Source organism: Myotis myotis, unplaced genomic scaffold, assembly GCF_014108235.1.
Source record: "Myotis myotis isolate mMyoMyo1 unplaced genomic scaffold, mMyoMyo1.p scaffold_m19_p_16, whole genome shotgun sequence".
Classification (NCBI taxonomy): domain Eukaryota; kingdom Metazoa; phylum Chordata; class Mammalia; order Chiroptera; family Vespertilionidae; genus Myotis; species Myotis myotis.
Window position 1 is genome coordinate 232,707 of NW_023416320.1, and position 20,520 is coordinate 253,226.

Sequence of the window (20,520 nt, forward strand, 5' to 3'; positions counted from 1 at the left end):
AGTTGGCTAGATAGCATGAGCCTAAGAGGGGGGCGGCTCCAGCTCCTGCTCAGCCCAAAGCAGAGATCACCTCCTCCAGGAAGCCCTCCTGGGTCTCCCTGGCAGCAGCTGGCGCACCCCACCCGGGGCTGTCCCAGCTCTCCAGGGCTGTCTCCTCAAACCCCTGGCAGAGCAGAGGGAGGGTGCCCCCCCGGAAAGACTGCCTGTCAGGGCCCCAGACCCTCGGTTCACAGAACAAGGACTCTTGGGGGCTTCCTTTCATTGGGAAATTCATTCCCTTCTTGCCCTTGCTTCCAGGAAGCTCAGCGCCAGCCTAGGGCTCAGCGGTGGGGCCTACCTGCTTTCCTCCTGCTCCCACTGATGCCCCCCCATGTGAAAACCCACCCCACCCCCCTCCACAGCTGGACTCACAATGAGGAAATGAAGGACACGCAGGAGTGGGAGGGAGGGCAGGCAGGGGTGAAGGGGGAGGTGGGCGGGCACAGAGCTTGCCCAGCCTCACTGCCCTCGAGGAGGAGGCGGAGGCCCAAGACCTGCAGAGCTGTGGGTGCTGAGGACTGGGCCTCCGCTGCCCCACAGACCCTGCCTGCTGCCTCGGCATGGGCGGGCTGGGGGTGTGAGGCGCTGGTGCAAACAAGGTCTGCCCTGGGCCCGGACCCCGAGGCCTGTGTCCCCTGCTCAGGCCAGGGCTCCGGGCAGCAGGTCCTCAGTCGTGGGGAGGGGCTGCGGGAGGCAGGGGTGGGATGAGGACAGACGGATGGACGGACAGATGGACGAAGAAAAGAAAAAGAAGCAAGTGGGCCCGGCGAGGCCACCTGTCCTCTCACCTGTCAGGCGCTCACCTGATCTACAGGCCAGATCCACGTCCTTCTCGAAGTCGGTCTGCAAGACAGAGATGGGCTGGTGAGGCCGTGGCGGGGGCCGCTGCTGCCCTGGGCACCGCGAGGCCTGCGGGCTGTGGGCCAGGGCCGCCCTGGAGCGGCATGTGCACACGTGGCTGTGTACGTCCACTTGGGGGTCATACTAAGGGGGTCCACACACTCGGGGGTCGTACTAAGGGGGCCCACACACTCGGGGGTCGTACTAAGGGGGCCCACACACTCGGGGGTCGTACTAAGGGGGCCCACACACTCGGGGTGCCCACGTGCTGGTGTGGTCACACGGAGTGAACTCCTGGGGGCGGCTATGCCTTGAATGCTCTCGCCTGTGTGTGCATGGGTGAGCATGTGCAGACACTGAGCCCACATGCACTCACATACATGTAAGCAATGCACGTGTATGTGTACACATATGTACATATAGTGTGCATACATATGTGAGCAGGCTCTCAGCTCCAGGGCATCCGTGGGTCAGCTGGGAAGTCGGGGGCCAGTCCCCCACAGCTCATGTTCTTGCCCCTCTGGCCTCAGTCCCCCTGCCCCCTTCCCTGGGCCTCCAGTACAGGAACCCCTTGCTGTCCCTCACACCTCTCCAATGGGCACACAGGGCCCACACCAGAGCCCCCTGCTGCCCAGGCCACCACCTGGCAGTCCCCCGCCCCGTCACCCCTTCAGTCCCTGCCACAGCCCTGGGGCGAGGGGATGGAGGCCGGCAGCGGGGAGAGGCGCAGCAGGGCTGCCACGTGATGTCCAGTCCCAGGGAGGCCCCCGCTGCCCATCAAGCAGGGGCCTGGTCCCTGCTGCACGCAGCACCCACCCCATCCCAGGCTGGTGCGGGGCCTTCCCAGGGGCAGCAGGGCCCAGGGCACAGCCGGGCCTCGATCTCCAACCTGGAGGCGCCTTCCCTGCAAATGCAGAGGCTGGGGCGGCGGGGAGACCACAGGCCTGAGGTCAGAGGTCAGCCCGGGAGCAGAACCGGGGGCCAGAGCCCCAGCTCCTCCACCTTGGGCTCTGCCGAGGCCCTGCCTGGGACCCTAACAGCCACCGTGAGGTGGCCAGGCCCCGGAAGACCAACTGAGTGCCTCCTGCCTGCCAGGCTCCCTGTGTGCCAGGGGCACCCCCTGGGCAGCAACCTCGAAGGGCACCACTGGGGCCGGACCAGGCAACCTGAGGGGCAGTCAGGGAGGGCTCCCCGGAGGAGGTGGCATCTCAGTGGAGAGGGCGGGGTGTGCAGGGGGCGTACCTGGGGTGCAGGACCCGAGTCAGGTCCTAAGGGGATCTGGCTGGGGACGGGGCCACGGCAGGAGGTGTGAGTGGACGGGCCAGGCCGGACCCAAGGGAGAAGCTGGAGAAGCCGGGAGCTGAAGGAGGTGTCTGACCAAAGCTGGTACCATGGGGTGGGCACGGGCTGGACACCAGCTCCACCCAGATCTTGTCAACTTGACCTGCCTGACCCCAAGCCCTGGACCTGGGATCCGACCTGGGGAGCCTCAGTTTCCCCAACTGCACCCTGGGCTCCCAGTGCCTCCTGGCGGGGCTTGGGGGCCTGCGTCCGCTCCGGGCCCTACCATGAGCTGGGCGTGGCCATTCTGGAAGGAGCCCCCCGAGTCCCCGTTGCCCTCCTCCTGGCGGTCCACCACGCGGCACTTCACAGCGTCCTGGACCTGGGGGCGGAGAGCACAGGTCAGAGGTCAGCGGCAGCTCAGCTGCTGAGGACTGGACCCTGGCGGTGCCCGAGGGGGCTGGTCCGCGAGGCCCAGAACAGGAGTCTTGGCTGCCATGGAAGCTGCTCACACATACACACACACACGCACACACACACGCACACACACACACCCATACACACACATGCACACAGACATGCACGCACACACATGCACACACACGCATACACATGCATACACACTCACACACACACTCACACACGCACACACACACGCACACACACACGCACACACACATGCACACACCCATACACACACATGCACACAGACATTCACGCACACACATGCACACACTCACACACGCACACACACGCGCACACACACGCACACTCACACATGCACACACATGCACGCACACATGCACACAGACATGCACGCACACACATGCACACACTCGCGCATGCACACACACTCGCGCACACTCACACATGCACACACATGCACACACACATGCACACAGACATGCACGCACACACATGCACACACACACACACGCACACAGTGCGCGCCCGAGCAGCACGGCCCGGGGGGGGGGGGGGCTCGGCGCCGGCCCGCGCACCTCTCTGCGCAGGATGCAGTGCACCATGACGATGACGAAGCCCTCCAGCGAGTCGAAGACGGCGAAGAGGATCTGGAAGAGGGCGGAGCGGCGGTCGGTGACGGCGAGCACAGCCGACATCCAGGTCAGCGCCAGCAGCGGCAGCACCACGCACGAGCTCCACAGCGAGGCCCTGCGGACGGGGGCGTCAGGGCTGCTGCCGGAGGGACCCCGCCGGGCCCGGCCTCGCCCCGTCTCTCCCGCGGGCCGGGCTGCTGTGCCCAGGCTGTGTCCTCTCCGGGGCCTGTGCCCTCCGCCCTCGGCACAGGCCCCTCCCTGACAGTCCCCCGCGTTCTGCCAGCAACCAGGGCTCCCGGGGCGATGGGGACCCAGGAGGTCGGTGCCCGGGGAGGGGGCTCTCTGGGACACCCGGGTCCCTGGCCGCCCAGGAGGCCACAGGCAGGGGAGGAGGCCCTGCTGGTTCCAGCTCCCAGGGCCCCATACAGCCCTCAGGCCCGTCAGGGGTAAAGGCCCGGACTGCAAGATGGCCGCAGGGAGGGGCGCTTGGTCAGGCCTCTGAGCTCTGGACAGAGGGAGGGAGGAGAGAACCTGGGAGGGGAGGTGACAGGACAGACGAGGCCGGGCAGGTGGGGGACAGGGGCAGAGACAGACAGGAACAGACTGACAGGCGCATCCTCCTCCAGGTGAGCCCTGCTTGCCCGTCCCAGGGGAGGAGCTGCCGCTGCCCCTCAGCCCTCGCCTCCTCCTCCAGGGAGTCCTCCAGGAGCACCTCCCTCAGGCATTGCCCTTGGCAGCCCGGGCCCCTCCCCGCACAGCACAGGCCACAGGGGCCACTCTGAGCCAGTCTCCCGGCTCACACGGTGGGACAGAAGGGGCGCCAGCAGGCAGCGGGCAGGTGCTTAGGGAGCGGGCCCCCCTGGTCACTGCTGTGCCCCTCAGGGCCATGGAAGCCTAAGGACCCGGCCAGGGTGAGCCCGGCCCCCATGGGTGGGGCAACTGCCTGCAGGGATTCCCGTCCAATCACTAGGGTGGGCCTGGCACCCAGACCACTTGCTCCCCCTCCCTCACAGGACAAGGAGAGCAGGGGAGTCCGGGGACCAGAAGAGGGGGCAGAGGGCAAAGCCACCAGGAAGGAGCTGTGGACACAGACCTGGGGGAGAGAGGCTGGGGGCCTGGGGTCCAGCCAGGACAAGGGCCCCCAAACCAGTGGGGCCTTGGCCGTGGGGCCAGGGGCAGGACCTCCCCCGCTGCAGGCTCTGCCCTCGGCCAGGACGGGCAAGGCGACCAACAGCGGAGGCTGGGCCTGTGGGCCTCACCGCGGCCTCGCTGAGGCGGCAGAGCAGCCACTCCCGCCTCCTGACCTCCCCTGGCCTGAGCCTCAGGCTGCTGGGCTGTCAGGTGGGGACACGGCAGGGCCTGCCTCCAGGGTGACCATGGGGCGCTGTGCACCTGGGCCTCCTGCTGTGGACGCTGTCCGGGGCCTGAGCAGGCTGCCCACCCCCACTTCCCAGCCCACACACCCGAGGCCGGCTGGCTCCCAGCCCCGGGCACAGCCTCCCCACGGCAGGTTCCTCCAGGACCAGACCCTCCAGGGACCCCGTGGGTGGCTTCCTGAAGTTTCTGCTCCCTGGGGAGAGCAGGAGGGTGGGATGAGGGAGAGAGAGAGGAGAAAGACACACAGACAGGACAAGCAAGACGGGCACGAAGGGAGGGGCGGGGCGGGGCGGGGGCCCCAACGCAGACACTAGCCAGGCTGGGACAGGCAGCAGGTACGGGAAGGTGGGGGGCTCAGAGGGCTGGGGCGGGGCAGGGAGGGGCACTGTCGGCCTGGCCGTGACCAGGTGCTCCCGTCCCTGGAGGGACAGCACCCTCCCCAGCGCACTCCCCCAGCAGGGACGGCCCAGCCGCTCAGGACTGCCGCCTGCAGTGCTGTGTGCCCTCAGGCCAGGCACTGCCCTCTCTGGGCCCCTTCCCCAGGCAGGACGTCTGGGTCCAACCACTGTCCCTTCCACCCACGCTGAGGGCACACAGGACAGGCACCCAACCCCGAGGCGGGCGGGGCCTGGCGGAGGGAGGCCCTTAGAGGCCCCACCTGGCAGGGCCGGATGGAGACACTGCGGCCGAGCAAGGCAGGGTCGCTGTGCGCCCGCACGGCCCGTGCCTCGGTTTCCCCGCTGTGCGGGCTGGGGGGGGGGGCGAGCTCTGGGTCCTACCCTGCCCGCTCCTTCAGCTTCTTGTCGGTGATGCCGTCCTTGGACACCAGCTTGTTGAACACCAGGATGCCCATGGCCATGTTCACCTGCGGGCAGAGGCGGTGGGTGCCGACGCTCTGCCCACGCTGTGCCCCCCTCTCCCCCTGCTGCCGGTGAGGGGATGGGGCTCCCGGGGAGAGGCAAAGGCTGCCCCCTCACCCCGCCGCCTCCTTCGGCCGCTAGCCGGGTCCTCCTGCCCCCACAGGGCTGGGCACCGGAGCTCCAGCCCCCACGCGGCCCTCCCACCGGACAGGCGCCGCCGCGACCTGGGAGCCCGTCATGCGGGTGGACGTGCGGGTGGACATGCGGAAGGGCAGGTGACCCCGGGGCTTGGGTCACCTCAGGGTTTCTTCCCGTTGATTCCCACCTTCTCCAGGTGAGGGACTGGGGGTGCCATGGGCACGGGCTACTGCCCCACCCAGCCCGTCCCTCGCTCAAACACGCGCCCACGTGGCAGGTGCGCAGCTGGTCCCCACGGATCAGGCAACCCGCTCTCCGGCAGCGCCAGGGGACCGTGGACACCCCCCGCCCCCCAGTGACCGAGGGCCGAGCCCGGGGCCTCGGGGCAGCCCCTACCAGCACCACAGCGGCAGCGGGTCCCACGAAGGCGTACAACAGCCCCCCCTCCAGGGAGAGCCAGCAGCTGCGGAGGAAGACGGTGCTGACGGGCCAGGCGTGGGCCCCGCCCCAGCACAGGGGGGACCACAGCTCCCGGGGGCAGGTGAGGGGCCGACGGATCAGCTCGGGCGAAAGGCCCCCAAGTCCGGGGCCCTCACCTCATTCTCCAGCTTCAGAGCCTCGGGGAGGGGCCCGGCGGCACCCCACTTTATGAGGAGGGGCAGGCCCAGAGCTGGGGTGCGGCGGGGGCCCAGGTGCCCTGACCGGCCCCTTCCCTCAGCCGTCCCCTCCCGTCTCCTCCTGGACCCTCCCCAGTCTCACACGCGCACCCTCCCTCCTGACGCGATGCCCAAACACGGGGCTGGTCCTGGGCCTGGCCCTCTGCTCACGCCTCTGGCCCTTCCTCTCCCCTCACTCTGACGTGAACCCCAAGCCTCCCCGAATCTCCTGGACGCCCCCCACGGCGGCCCACGGGGGCCTGGAGCCCAGCGGGGGTGCCGTGTCCTTCACGTGTTCCTGAGCCTAACCCAAGCGTTCCGCCCCGGCTATCTGTCCAACAAACTCCTCTTCCTCCTTCAGAGCCCCACTCGACACCCCCATCTTCTCCTGACCCGCCTCTGACCCCGCAGGCTGGGGTTCCCTCCTCCCAGCCTCACCCCCTGGGCCTGCAGGAACCGGCTCCTCATGCACGGCCTCTGCCCCCCACTACCCAGACGGGGTGCGGCTCCAGGGTCGGCCACATCCTGTCCCCTGGCCCACAGTGAGCCGACCTGCACAGCCAGTATCAGCGGCGCCCCCGCCTCTGGCCACCCATCCTCCCCATCCCTGCAGGCGTGGAGGCCTTGGGTCCTCTCCCCGACCTGGGCAGCCGCCTGCCTCCAGGGCCGCCCCTCAGCCCCGGGCTTGGCTTCCGAGGCCCCTGGCCCTCGCCCCGCGGACCCTTCAGGTCTTCCCTGATGTCCTCTGTGCAGCAGGCCCCACGCCGGCCCTGCCCTGGGCGCCCCTGCAGTCCCGCTGGGGCAGGCAGATGCCCACGGATGGGGACGGGGGCTCAGCGAGGTGGACGGACCTGCCCAAGGAGGCGGCGGGAGGCCCTGACAGCCCAGCACGGCTTCTCCGATCCCACTGCCCTCGGCCCGGGAGGAGCTGGCTGATGGGAGGGAGGAGGCCGCTGGCCCCCACCCTGTTCCGGCCTGGGTTTCCTGGTCTGTGAGATGGAGGCCCTTCTAGGGCAGTGGGAGGGCCTGGGTGCCCTGTGGGCGCCCCACATCCCCGCCCGCCCGCCCCGACTCACTAGTTCATGGTGCTGTACCCTTTGGCCTTGGTAAATCCCACGGAAATGGCCACGACCAGCGCAGGGAGCCCTGTGGAAGGACCAGAAAGAGGGCGTCGGGCCCCGCCGACCAGGCTGTGCCAGCGGAGGGCGGGGAGGGGCAGGGAATGTGACGTGAGAGGGGGCGGGGTGCACGGGGAGAGGACCGCAGAGCTGGGGGGCAGCGCTGCAGGTGAGCAAGGAGAGCCCAGGACGCCAGGCCCGCCGGCTTTCAGGTTCGGGAGGAGACGCGGTTGGCGTAAGTGTACCCCAACAGCGGCCGGACGTACTTACACTGAAGCAGCGATGGCGAACCTGTGACATGCGTGTCAGAGGTGACACGCAAACTCATTTTTCTGGTTGATTTTTCTTTGTTAAATGGCATTTAAATATAGAAAATAAATATCAAAAATAGAAGTCTTTGTTTTACTATGGTTGCAAAGATCAAAAAATTTCTATATGTGACACGGCACCAGAGCTAAGTTAGGGTTTTTCAAAATGCTGACACGCCAGCTCAGAAGGTTCCCATCACTGCTCTAAAGCGTCACTGACAATCCAAAGGTCAGGATGGACTCGGTGTTAGTAACTTACCCAGCCACTGGGAGGAGGGCGGAGGGAGGGGGGCAGAGGGAGGGGGGCGGAGGGAGGGTGGAGGGAGGAGGGAGAGTGGAGGGAAGAGGAAGGGAGGTGGAGGGAGGAGGGAGAGAGGCGGAGGGAGGGAGGAGGGAGGCCCCGGAGCCGGGACCTGGGAGCTGGCGGCACTCACCCCAGCCCAGGCAGAGAAAGCGCTTGCGGATGAGGCGGTTCCGGAGGCGGCCGGTCACGGCCATGTAGGACTGCCAGGCCTCGGTGAGCACCCAGCAGAAGGACGACAGGAAGAAGAAGTGCAGGAAGGCGGCCACCAGCGTGCACACCACCTGGCGGGCGGGCGGGGAGGTGGGCAGGCGCTCGTCCCGGGCCCCACGCCCACCCAGTGAGTGGCCCAGGGACCGCGTCGGTGACCAGGTCAAACCCCAGGCAGGAAGTCACCGACGGGTTGCCAGGTCCACGGCCCTGAGATGGGCTGTGGGTGCCGGCGCGACCTGCCCACGAACTGCCAGGGACAGACACCCTGCCACCCCGTCTTCCTCACCCACCCCCAGCGCAGACGCATCAAACGCCAGCCGGGGGCCCACTCGAGGGCCCGGTTCCAAGCCCATCTGTTCCGTCGGTGGTGACCCCGAGGCCAGGGCCACCAGACAGGGCACAGACAAGCTCAGACAGAGCCTGGGCCCCACAGAGGGCTGGCGACAGGCTGAGCTGGCTCATCACAAAGCACCGTCCAGCTGGAGACTCGGGACACCACGTCCCCATGCCCGCCTGGCCAGGTGACACCTGCCCCCGCCTGGGCCCGAGCCATACGGCGGCCGTGGCCAGAGGAGCAGTGAGAAGAACTCCAGTGGCTCTGAGCCCCTCCTCCCTCAGCTCCCATCGCCCACCGCCACCCCACTGCCACCCCACTGCCTACCCCATCACCCATCCCATCGCCAACCCCAGTGGTTGGCAAACTGCGGCTCGCGAGCCACATGCGGCTCTTTGGCCCCTTGAGTGTGGCTCTTCCACAAAATACCGACTTCTGCACATGGGCCATGAAGTTTCAATCACACTGTATGTGCGCGTCTGCACGTTGTATTTTGTGGAAGAGCCACACTTGGGGGGCCAAAGAGCTGCATGTGGCTCTCGAGCTACAGTCTGCTGACCACTGGCCTACCCCATCACCTACCCCATCACCCACCCCCCACCCCATCGCCTACCCCATCACCCACCCCCCACCCCATCACCTACCCCATCACCCACCCCCCACCCCATCGCCTACCCCATCACCCACCCCCCACCCCATCACCTACCCCATCTGGGGACCCTGGAATGGGGTGGCAGCGCCAAACACCTACCCTGCTGCGGGTCTGCGTCTGCCCGATGAGGATGAGGGCGTTGGAGGAGATGATGGACAGGCAGAAGTTGATGAGGATGACGGATCTTTCTGAGCGGATGTACCTGGGGAAGGTGGGAGGCGTGATCAGCGCCCACAGGGCTTCACCTCACAAGAGCTGGGGTCCCATGGCTGCACCAAGACCGTGGGTCACTTCTCCCCAGGTAACACTTCCTCCCAGCAAACACCACCACCACCACCAACACACCACCACCTCCACCACCACCACCACCATCACCACCACCAACACCAACACACCACCACCACCACCACCACCACCACACCACCACCACCACCACCATCACCACCACACCACCACCACCATCACCACCACCTCCACCACCACCACCACCACCACCACCACACCACCACCACCATCACCACCACCTCCACCACCACCACCACCACCACCACCACCACCACCACCACCACCACCATCACCACCACACCACCACCACCATCACCACCACCTCCACCACCACCACCACCACCACCACCACACCACCACCACCACCACCACCACCACACCACCACCATCACCACCACCTCCACCACCACCACCACCACCACCACCACCATCACCACCACAAACACACCACCACCACCACCACCACACCACCACCACCACCACCACCACCACCACCACCACAAAACACACCACCACCACCACCACCACACCACACCACCACCACCACACCACCACCACCACCACCACCACCACCATCACCACCACCACCACCACCATCACCACCACCACCACCACCACCACCACGTCCACTTCACCGCACACCAAGTTCCAGCACAGCCAGGTGCAAGGAGAGCCCTGGGGAGCCACTGAGCACAGCTGCACTCTTGGTCTCACTGCCTGCCTGCTCCCAGCAGCACCCATGCCCTGAGCCCCACCCCCGTCTCATCCTCACTGTGAGGTAAGAAGGTGGGGGCTGAGTGGGACTGCAGAGCCACACCCACCGTGCCTGGTGTGACATGTGACCCCGGGAGGTCATGGCCCTCCTTGGAGGGACAGCAGGGCAGGCCGGCTGGGGCTCAGGGGAGGACTGGGTTCAGGGCACAGCCTGTCCACAGGGGACCCGGGGCCGGGGGAGGGGCCCTGGGTGCTGACCCTCCTGGTGCCTCAGCACAGGCCGCCCTCCCACTGGCCACATCGACCGCTCCCTGCTGGCCTCGGGGCGCGATGTCAGCTCCATCAGCGGCTGGCATTGCGCTGCCCGTGGAGCCGGGCCGGGTGGGGGCTGCGGGCAGGCAGGTGACCTTGACTTCATGCTCCAGCCCAAGCTCTGCTCCACGGGGCGCACGGTGCCCAGAACCCACTGGCACTCACACCCTCACGCACATCCGTGGCGCCTGGGCCTGGCTCGGACCCGCACCCGCACGCGCATGGTCCCCCACACCGCCCGCACCCAGGGCCCAGCCTACAGACGGCACCAGGGCCCGGGGGAGGGGGCTGAGGGGGGTCCCCAGCCTGCGACCCTCCACGCTCTGGGAAGGCCATGGTCTTGCACGTCCGGTGGCAGGACAGACAGCCAGGCCAGGGGGCTGAGGGCCCCGGAGGTTAAGGGCACCTGCCAGGGGCCAGCGTGAGGCAGGAGCCGGAAGGCCCCTGGGGTTGAAGGGGTGCGGTGTGACCCCGGCTGCCCCTCCCCAGGCCCCCCCCCCCGCCGGGGACACCACCTCCACACGGAGACGTAGATGATGATCAGCATGAGCAGGGTCAGGGAGGACACGCCGCAGCCCACGATGAGTGTCACCGACGGCACCACCACCTTCTCCATGTTCTGGGGGTTTGGGGAGAGAAGAGCGTGAGGGGCTGGGCGGCGTGCAGCTGGGCCCCTCGAGCTCTCCTCCGAGCAGCAGCTGAGGACTTTATAAAAGGCCACCAGAGGCCCCTCCTGTGCCCGCCCCGCCCCGCCCCGCCCGGGTCCCAGGCGATGTGGGAGCACCTGCCCCCCGGCTCTGCGAGGCCCCGGGCCGGGCTTGCCTCCTCCTTCCCACCCGGCCCGCGTGTGGGCCCCGTGCGCTCGCCCGTGTGACCGCACGACCCGCAGCGCCCAGGGCCCGCAGACACCGCCGGCCGGCGTGAGGCCCGAGGGGACCGGAACCCAGAGCCGGGCACTGAGGCTGGCTCTGCGGCCCCTCCCGGCTGCTGCCTCCGGCTCTGGGGAAGTTGGTGGGCACCGCAGGGCCGGAAGTGGGGGGCTTTTAAGGGTCCCCACCCTGGAGCCGACACCTTTCTGCCCTGGGGACAGGGCCTGGGGTGCAGCTCCAGCACGTACATCAGTTTGCACGCTGGTCGCTGGCTGCCAGGGAAGGGGCTCAGGACCACGGCCAGCGCCCTGCTCGGCCTCTCAGGCCCGGAACTTTCTCTGAGCCCCACTCTCTGAGGCTCCACTGCCTGTCCGAGCTGAGCGGCCACCTCCTGGGCAGGGAGAGGATGCCGAGGGCGGGCGGGCGGGCTGGGCTCCCAAGGCACTCAGGTCAGCTGCCCCCCCCCCCCCCCAGGCCCACGACGCCCCTGGCCTCTGACCCTCCCTGGGGTCTGGCTGCCTGCAGGCCTCTCGGCTGCTCCCAGCCCGTTGGGGACCTCAGGCCTGGCCACCCTGATGGGCGTAGCTGTGCCGACCAAGCTCCCGCCAGTGTGGAGGGGGACCGGAGCCCCTGCTGGGAGCTCCCCTTCTCCCCCTCCTTTTCCAGGTCAAGGTGGTCGCCCATCGGGGGCTGCAGACCCACACGCCCAGCACACACACCATGACATGCCGACCGGCCCGGGGCCTTGTGCGCGCCGGGCACGTCTGCTCCCACTGTCCTCGGGGGAACCCCTGCGGGCAGCACTGCCCGCCCACCAGGCCCAGCCAGGACGCCTCCTCCAAGCAGGCCCCCGAGTACCCCAGGGAGCACAGAGCCTCGCCACCTCGGCCACCCCAAACCGCCCGCACTCTGTGCCACCATCCCCGACAGAGCTCAGACCCACAGTGGGGCCCCATTACCCCATAATCTACCCACGGACACCCCGAGGCCCACGACTGGGAGGCCAGCGGGATGGGGACTGTAGGGGGCACCGTGACCCAGCAAACGTTTCTAGGGCACCGAGCTGGCCCTCGGCCCGCACACGGGTCACGGGTGGCCCAGCAAGTGGCGTGCGCCTGCACGTGGCTGGCTCCCGCTCCAACCCCCGCGGCCATCTGCGTCCACCTGTCCTCACTGGGCCTGGCGGCCACACCCCAGCAGCCCGCCCACTGGCCGCCGCCCCCTCTCCTCCTGGCTCACTCGCCTCTCCGGACAGCCCTGCCCCGCAGGTCCACGCAGAGGGCACAGGGGACAGCAGTGGGCAGGGCCTCAGGAGGCCCCGGCCTCGGGAGAGCTGCACTGGGGACGGCGAGCAGGGCACGCGGTGCCGCCCCAGGCTTCTGCGTGCTGGGCCCTCTGCCCTGTGCTCTCCCCTGGCCTTACAGCCGGCTGCTCAGCTGAGCTGCCACCGCCTCCCAGGTGACTGAGCACCTCGCACTGAGCCTCCAGGGTCCCCACAGCCCAGGACCCCCGTGGCTGTTCGGATGTCAGTTCTGCCCCACGAACTCCCACTCTGTTCCCCAAAGGCTTGCACCTCCTGCTCTGGCTTCCTTCCAACAGCAGGTGTGACCGTCCCCGCCTGTCGCTGCTCCAGCACCACCCACCGCTCCCAGCTACCCACTCAGACAAGCCCTGGCCACACGCAGGCTGAGCCCTGAGCCCTGATCCTGGTCACAGGCTGAGCCCTTACCCTGGTCACAGGCTGAGCCGTGACCCTGGTCACACCCTGAGCCCTGATCCTGGTCACACTCTGAGCCCTGACCCTGGTCACAGGCTGAGCCCTGACCCTGGTCACACTCTGAGCCCTGATCCTGGTCACACCCTGAGCCCTGACCCTGGTCACACTCTGAGCCCTGGCCCTGGTCACACTGCACTGCGAGCCTGTGGGGACTGGTAACACGGTGTCAGGCACAGAAGCACCACCAGCACCAGCTGTGCTCACAGGCTGTTTATTACCTCGTTCACCCCCCACCGCGGCTGGAGGAGGTGCACCGGCCCCCTCACCGCTGTGACTCAGCGCAGCTGGCAGCGACCCAGCCGGGACCTGACGCCCTGGCTCCTCCGTCCTGTCTCCGTCCCTCCAGGCCCCGCCAGAGATCTCGGACCTCGCTGGCTCCCGGGCGCGCACAGCACCTGCTCCCCGTCAGCTTCGGGTCTGGCCTGGGACTGCAGACCCCAGCCCACCACATGCCGGGTGCCGCAGCCTCTGCCGCTCAGACCCGACTCCCACCCCAACCTGCGGCGAAGGCCCGCAGCACCCACCCCTCCACGCACCGGGCCCAGCTCCCCTCTGTCAGCAGCCCACCTGCTGTGGGCTACTCTGCCCTCACTCCTACTGGGGTCCCTCCAGGACCCCAATCCCACCCCATCCTCTCTCATCTCCCAGCCACCCAGCTTCCCACTGCCGGGGTGCAGGTCCAGCTTCTCTGGACCCCAGCCAGCCCCCTGTCCTGCCTCCGACCCCACCCCGTCTCCCACTTGCTTCTCGCCTTTCTCACCCTCCTGCTCACCCCTCAGGGCCCCACTTCCAACCTCCTCCTCCTCCCATCTCTCAAACTGCCCCCAAGAGGGTCAGCTGATCTGGGAGCACACCCCCCCCGCCCCCCCCGCCAGGGCTGCCCCAGGCCCCTGTGAGCCGTCAGTCTCCTCCTCAGAGCTCGCACCCCCGGCAGCAGGACTGGGGTCTGGCCCAACCGCAGGCACTCAGAGGGGTCCGCACGGGGCGGCGGGTGCACGACAGCGCCTCCCCTGGCTCCTGGTCCCTCCCCGGCACCTCTGGGTCACCTCTCACTGAGCGTCTCCCCCTGGCTCCTGGTCCCTCCCCCGGCACCTCTGGGTCACCTCTCACCGAGCGTCTCCCCCTGGCTCCTGGTCCCTCCCCCGGCACCTCTGGGTCACCTCTCACTGAGCGTCTCCCCCTGGCTCCTGGTCCCTCCCCCGGCACCTCTGGGTCACCTCTCACTGAGCGTCTCCCCCTGGCTCCTGGTCCCTCCCCCGGCACCTCTGGGTCACCTCTCACTGAGCGTCTCCCCCTGGCTCCTGGTCCCTCCCCCGGCACCTCTGGGTCACCTCTCACTGAGCGAGAGCTGGAGCACTAGAGGGAGGCGGCGAGACAGGCCCCCCTGGTCCTTCCGGCACGCTTGCTCCCAGCTCACCCCATGCCCTCGAGGCTCACAGACCCAGGCAGGGCCCGGAGCCCATCTGACAGAGGAGGACACAGGCTGAGCCGGCAGCTCGCGCTCAGTGCCACGGCCAGTGGGTGGCTCTGTGGCTGCCGGGGCTCCTGTGCCTTCGGCCTCAGCTGTCTCCTCTGGAATTTGGGGATGGGGTGCCTGGCCCATCGGCCGTCCCCCCTAGTGTACGCCAACATGGGGGTGAGGCTGACACCACCCCCCCAGGGGACTCCCCCAGCAGGCCCTGCACCCGCTGGCCCTCTCCTGCACGGTGGGGCCTGGGGAACCTGCAGGCACCAGGCACGGGTTGGCTTTTCCTAGAAAGGCCCCCTGGGCGTCAAGCCCCCTCACCGCGCACAACCACCCACACCCGTGCGCCACCCTCACGGAGCCCGTGCTCCACGCCAGGCCGCCGAGCTCAGCGCCCGCCTGGGAAGGGCCCCGCTTCAGGGGCTCCCACCGGCCGCCACCCTCAGTGGCCAGGACCACCTCCCTCTACAGGGGGAAACTGAGGCTGAGAGGGACTGAGGCCCGGCCAGGGTCCCCGTGCGCAAGGGAGCAGCCTGTGCTTCAAGATTCGACCAACAGTGTCCTCTAGGCCGGCGCTGGGCTGGAGGAGGGGACACAGGGCCGCATCCCACTGCAAAGGCCCCCTGCCCTGGGCCTTCCTCACCCCTGGGACGGGGCTGGGCCCTGCCCTGCTCGCTCTGGCCCCTTAGGGGACTCAGGAAGCCCGGTCCCATTGGTTGCTCCCCGTGCAGTGCAGCCTGCTGCTGGCATTGATGACCATGTATCCAGAAAGCCACCTCCTCCAGGAAGCCCCCCAGGATGGCTCTTACTGCTGCCTCCACTGCCATGCCCCCAGAAGAACCAGAAAGACCAGCGGGGACAGCCTCTTAGGAGCGGCCTGATGGGGCGGGCGCCCCTGGATCAGGGCCAAGACCACAGACCTCCGTCCATCAGACTCGCCGAGACCCTGGGCGAGGAGCCCTTCCCAGACCTCGGTGTCCCTGCCTATCCACAGGGGTTCGTGGCAGTGACCTCTAAGGTCCCGCCCAGCGCTGACCCCGTGGAGGGCCCTTCGCCTTCCCCACCGTGTCCCACAGGGGAGGGGTGGGTGGACATTCCCAGAGAGGCCAGAGCCGCCTCCCATGGAACCGGGGTCCACGCGGGGAGAGCTGCTCCGCCCGGCGATGAGGGCCCAGTACCCAGGAAAGCCCCCCCTTCCCGCCCCCCCAGTCTGTTCATATCTGCCGCCCGCACCAGGCCCGGGCCAGGGGCTCCGGGAGCGAGGCCCCGAGCTGGGCTGGGCCTTCCTGGGACCATGAGCGCAGCCTGGGCCGCCCAGGGCCCTGCAGCCCCAGTGGCTGGACTCCGCACCCAGGGCCCCAGCCAGCAAGCTGCCCCAGCTGCCGTCACCATAGAAACTGGCAGCCCCCACAAGAATCTCAGAACAAGAAAGAGGCCCCTGGGACGAGGGGCCTTCCCGGGGAGGCTGTGGGCCGGGCCAGCACAGCACCCAGGCTCCAGGACCCCCACCCGCACGGCCGCCTCCACAGACCGTGGTCCCGCGGGGGTGCTCGGGGAAGGGCTCAGGAAAGGCGCAGGCACCCAGCTTCCCCGCAAGGTGGGAACCCGCCACCTGCTGGTGGGGACCCCAAGGGAAGGGGTCTGCACAGCCCCGCCCGGCCCGGCCCTGCCCTTCCCGCGCCGGACAGCCTGGGGCCCAGCCTGGCTCCTTCGGGGACTGACCCCCCCCACCCCCAGGGGCCAGGACCCACGGGGAGGGGGGACTCACCCCGCAGTCACTCCTGGGACCCCAGCCCCGCTGCGCCCGCCGGCAGTGCCCGACTCCACACCGAGCCTGCTCCGCCCCCACGCACCCTCCCCGGGGGCGGCCCGGCCCCCGCAGCCAGGCCCCGGGTGGGGGGGGCTGCCGGGCGCCCCGACCCCTCCCCGCCGCCGCCGGCCCCGCCCCCGCGCTCCCGGCCCGCGCCCCGCCCGCCCGGGGTCTCACCGCGTCGGCGCTCAGCTGCGCTAAGATGGCGAAGGTGGAGAGCCGGTCACACAGGCAGCGCGTCCGGAGGGCGTCGAGGGGCACCGTGCGGCAGCCGCGCCACGACCAGGGCCCGAGCTGCGGGGGGGCGGGGGAGGATCTGGGGGAGACAGGGCAGCGTGAGCGGCGCCGCGCCCGCGGCCCCCCGCCCCCCGCCCGGCCCGCCGCGCACCTGCCCCTGCGCCCCCTGCGCCCCCGGCCAGGCGCCCGCCCCGCCGGCCCCCGGAGCCCCGCGCCCCATGGCCGCCGCCGCCGCCGCGGAGCCACGGGAGAGCGACTATCGGGAGCGCGGGCCGAGCCGACAGCGCCCCGCCCGCCGCGCCGCCCCAGCGCCGGAGCCGGAGCCGGAGCCGAGGGGGCGGCCAGCGAGGCGGGGGCGGGTGCGGGGCGCCCGAGGGCGGGGTGGGCGCCGGGCCCTGGCGTGGGGAGGGGCCACTCCTGCCGCCCCTGCCCGGGCAATCGCTCTCGTGACCTTGGGACCGTCCCCTCCCCCTCCCCCGCCCCTCCCCCCTCCCCCCTCCCCCAGCCCCCCCCACCCAGGCCTGGGCGCCCCTGGTGCCTCTTGTAGGCGCCCTGGGCACAGTCTTCCCTCCCAGAGGGGAGCGGACAGCACGCGCCCGGGGCTGGCCAGACCCCCCCCCCACCCTGTCGCAGGCCGGGGATGGCTGTCTCCGCGGACACACTCGGGCTCTTAGGGTCTCAGTGCGCCCTGACCTGCGGGCACACCCTCCCTGTAGAGCCAACCCCCACGTTCCAGGCCGTCTGCACAGGCAGGGGCTTGGGAGTGTCCAGGCCTCGGCTGGGCCTGGCCTGCGGAGGTGCCCATGGGGGGTGGGCACCCCAGGGCTCCGTGCCTGCGGCCGTGGGGGGCTCCAGGCTGCCCAGAGAGACACGACTGAGACGGAAACGCTCGGGGAGGGGCTGGTGCTCAGCCGCTGTCTGCCTGGTGACCCCGGAGGCGCCTGGCCCGCCCCTCGGCCCTGCCCTCGCCAGCCGGCACAGTGACACCTGCTACCACCTGGTTGGCAAGCCTCCCACCTCCGGCTGTCACCTCAGGAACTTGCCTACCCCTCCCTCCCAGCTTCCGTTCCCCCATCTCTAAAGCGGGGAGCAGACAGATCCCAAGCTCGGCGCCAGCAGGGCTGGCTGTGCCGGTGCGTCTTCCCAGATGCTGGGGTGTGAGCGCCAGGGGCGGAGGGACACGCGGGTCAGGCCAGACACCCTCCCCTCTGCTCCATCCCTACATTCTCCCCGCAGGGGAGGCCCTGCCCCATTTCACAGAAAGAAAACTGAGGCCTGAGGGGGTGAGAGGCGCCCAAGGCGACAGCAGAGCAGAGCTGCCTCCAGGCCCAGGAGCTGCCAGGGCTCTGTGACCCGGCAGCCTCCCCTGCCCCCCCACCTGCCCGCTCATCTCTGAGGTGCAGGGAGGGGCGCCCCTCTCATGGGCACTGTTCTTTGGGTCCATAGGGCAGGGTGCGGGGGCTGGAAGCTCTCCGTTCCAGGGGCCTCTGTCACAGAATGCAGAGCCGGCCTGCCTTCCTCCTCTGGCCCCGGCCCCTCTGCCTCAGCCTCCCAGCCCCCGGCCACCTGCACCCCTGCTGGCCCCCGTGTGCGGCCACAGCCCGGCAGAGCCTGAGTGGCCAGCTGCCGGCCTGCCACCTGCGGGGCCCAGCACAGAGGGAGCCACGGCAGAGCCTACGAAGGCCCCAGCAGACCCCTTCCCCCTCCCTCCCCTTTCCCTCCATCCCTCCCCCTTCTCCCCTCCCTCCTCCCTCCTTCAGGGAAAGCATAGAGCCAGAAAGGAGACCTGGGCGATGGCAGGACAGAAAGGGCTGTGGGGTCCCGGGGAGCCTCCCAGTGACCCCCAGGCCCAGCCGGTCCCCGCACCCTTGGCCGAGGCTGGTCAGAGCCTCACCGGCCTCTCCACCCCCAGGACCACAAGGGCAGAAGCACTGAGCGCTGGCTGACCCCTGACCCCTGACCCCACGCCACCCTCTCCCTGCCTGACGGGTGGTGTCACCCAGTGGGCTCAGGAGACAGCAGGGCACAGCGTTCCGGAGGGAGTCCTCCCGTGCCCGTTCCCGTCTGGGGACCGCACCGCCCTCTCCCGCCGCCCAGCCTACCGGCCGCACTGCCGTGTGACTCTTACGGGCCGTCCTCTGTGGCCAGCCAGTCCCGGATTCAAATCCCGCTCTGCTCCCCGTGCCACCCAGCCCCTGACTCGGCCTCCGCCCTCCTCCTCCAGGTGGGGGAGGAAGCACACCCCCGCCTCCGCTGCCTGAGGGCCGCTGGGAGGGCGGGAGGGGACGCACCCCGAGGCCTGGGGTGCGGGGAGCAGGCTGGCGGGGACCAGCAGCCTGGCAGGTTCCCAGCCGGTGTTGGCGGGGCTGCAGGGCGCCAGGCAGACAGCTGCCCGCCACCTCCTGGGGGAACGCCAGTCGATGAGCTTCTCAGCCTCCGGGGCCATGGAGTGAGGGCGGCGCCCACTCTGCTGAGGGTCCTGCAGCCCCGGCCACGGAGCCCACGGAGCCCATGGGGACGCGCCAGGCCTGGCGGGAGGGAGCAGCGCTGGCCCCTCAGGATGCTGCCGGGACTCGGGGCCTGCAGCACGGCTTGCTCGCTCCCGACACGGGGACCCTGTCCACACCCCTGTGCCTCATATCATTACTCTCCGAATAAAGACCCTGAGGCCCAGAGAGGTGGCCCTCCTGCCCAAGGTCACACAGCAGGACCGCAGGAGGGCCAGCTCCCAGCTTTCTCTGACCGGCCCCCCCAGGCCCAGCCCACTGGGCTGAGGAACAGGTGTGAGAGGGACCCCGAGGCCCCCTCCCAGGCCGGACAAGCACTCAGTCAGCGGCGCTTTCCTGGGGGCCACTGCCCAGGGCCGTCTCCTCCCACAGCACCGGGAAGTCCTTCCCCATGTCTGACCACACTCCTTCCCACTGCAGGGACAGCTAAGACAGGCAGAGTCCCCTCCACCTGCCCACGGCGACCACTCCCCACGGGGGAGACCGTGGCCACCTCTTGTCTGAGCGTCACAAACTTGGACTATCTGGGTCACGGAGCCAGCCCCCTCCCCCAGCTCAGGCCCGAGGAATCTGGGTCAGCGACACCTGCGCCTCCCTCGCTGGTCCAGACAGAGCTGGGGCAGCAGCACCTCCAGGACCAGAAGGGCAGGGCCCTGCCTCCCCCATCAGACCAGCTGACCTGCTGGGCCTGGCTGGCTCCATCCGCGGCCATAGGCATGGCCAGCTCCTGGCTCCTGCAGCGAGGCCTGTCCCTGACCCTCAGCCTCCTCCTCTGCAGAGTCCCCCACCCCCGCCTGGTCCCCATGCCCCCTGCCTGGCCCTCCCTCAGTGAGGCTCTGCTCCGGTCTGCAGGTCCTCCCTGGGCGGGCGTCAGGGACATCAGGACAGTAACCCAGAGGCCCGTCAAGAGCCCCTGCCACCCCCCACCCCCGCCAGGCCGGGCCTTCCCTGCGCTCAGATGCCTCCCTCCTGCCCAGGAAGCAGCTGCTATGATGGGGCGAGGCTGTCAGGGTCCCCTGGGGTTTGATGGGCTAATTCACACTGGAGTGTGAGTGACTCATAGGTGTCCTCCCACATGGTAGAAGCTGAGTGGGCACAGCACGCCGCAGGGGAGAACAGGGAGTGGGCAGCTGTCTCCACAGGTGCAGGCGGGGGCTGCTGGGAGCCTCCATCGCCTCGGCCCGGCCTGCATGATCTTCAGGGGTCGCCTCCACTGCGGTCCCTACGCCAACGTCCGGGCCTGCGCCCCCCAATCCCTCCACTGTGCTCCCTATGCCAACGTCTGGGCCTGCGCCCCCCAATCCCTCCACTGTGCTCCCTATGCTAACGTCCGTGCCTGTGCCCACCAACCCCTCCACTGCGCTCCCTA

General features: G+C 69.2%; 1 protein-coding gene across 2 annotated transcripts in view; it reads right to left on the minus strand.

Moving 5' to 3' along the window:
- Positions 1–20,520, minus strand: part of ADGRB1 (adhesion G protein-coupled receptor B1) — a 59,876-nt gene that overhangs the window by 3,614 nt on the left and 35,742 nt on the right. For both annotated transcript variants that reach the window (XM_036337856.1, XM_036337855.1), the window contains exons 18-27: positions 16,585–16,723; positions 11,002–11,105; positions 9,275–9,377; positions 8,110–8,260; positions 7,326–7,395; positions 5,990–6,056; positions 5,375–5,460; positions 3,162–3,333; positions 2,447–2,542; positions 843–882 (exon numbers count right to left, since the gene is read on the minus strand). In XM_036337856.1, the coding sequence (XP_036193749.1) occupies positions 843–882; positions 2,447–2,542; positions 3,162–3,333; positions 5,375–5,460; positions 5,990–6,056; positions 7,326–7,395; positions 8,110–8,260; positions 9,275–9,377; positions 11,002–11,105; positions 16,585–16,723 (1,028 nt within the window). The remainder of the gene's footprint in view (positions 1–842; positions 883–2,446; positions 2,543–3,161; positions 3,334–5,374; positions 5,461–5,989; positions 6,057–7,325; positions 7,396–8,109; positions 8,261–9,274; positions 9,378–11,001; positions 11,106–16,584; positions 16,724–20,520) is intronic.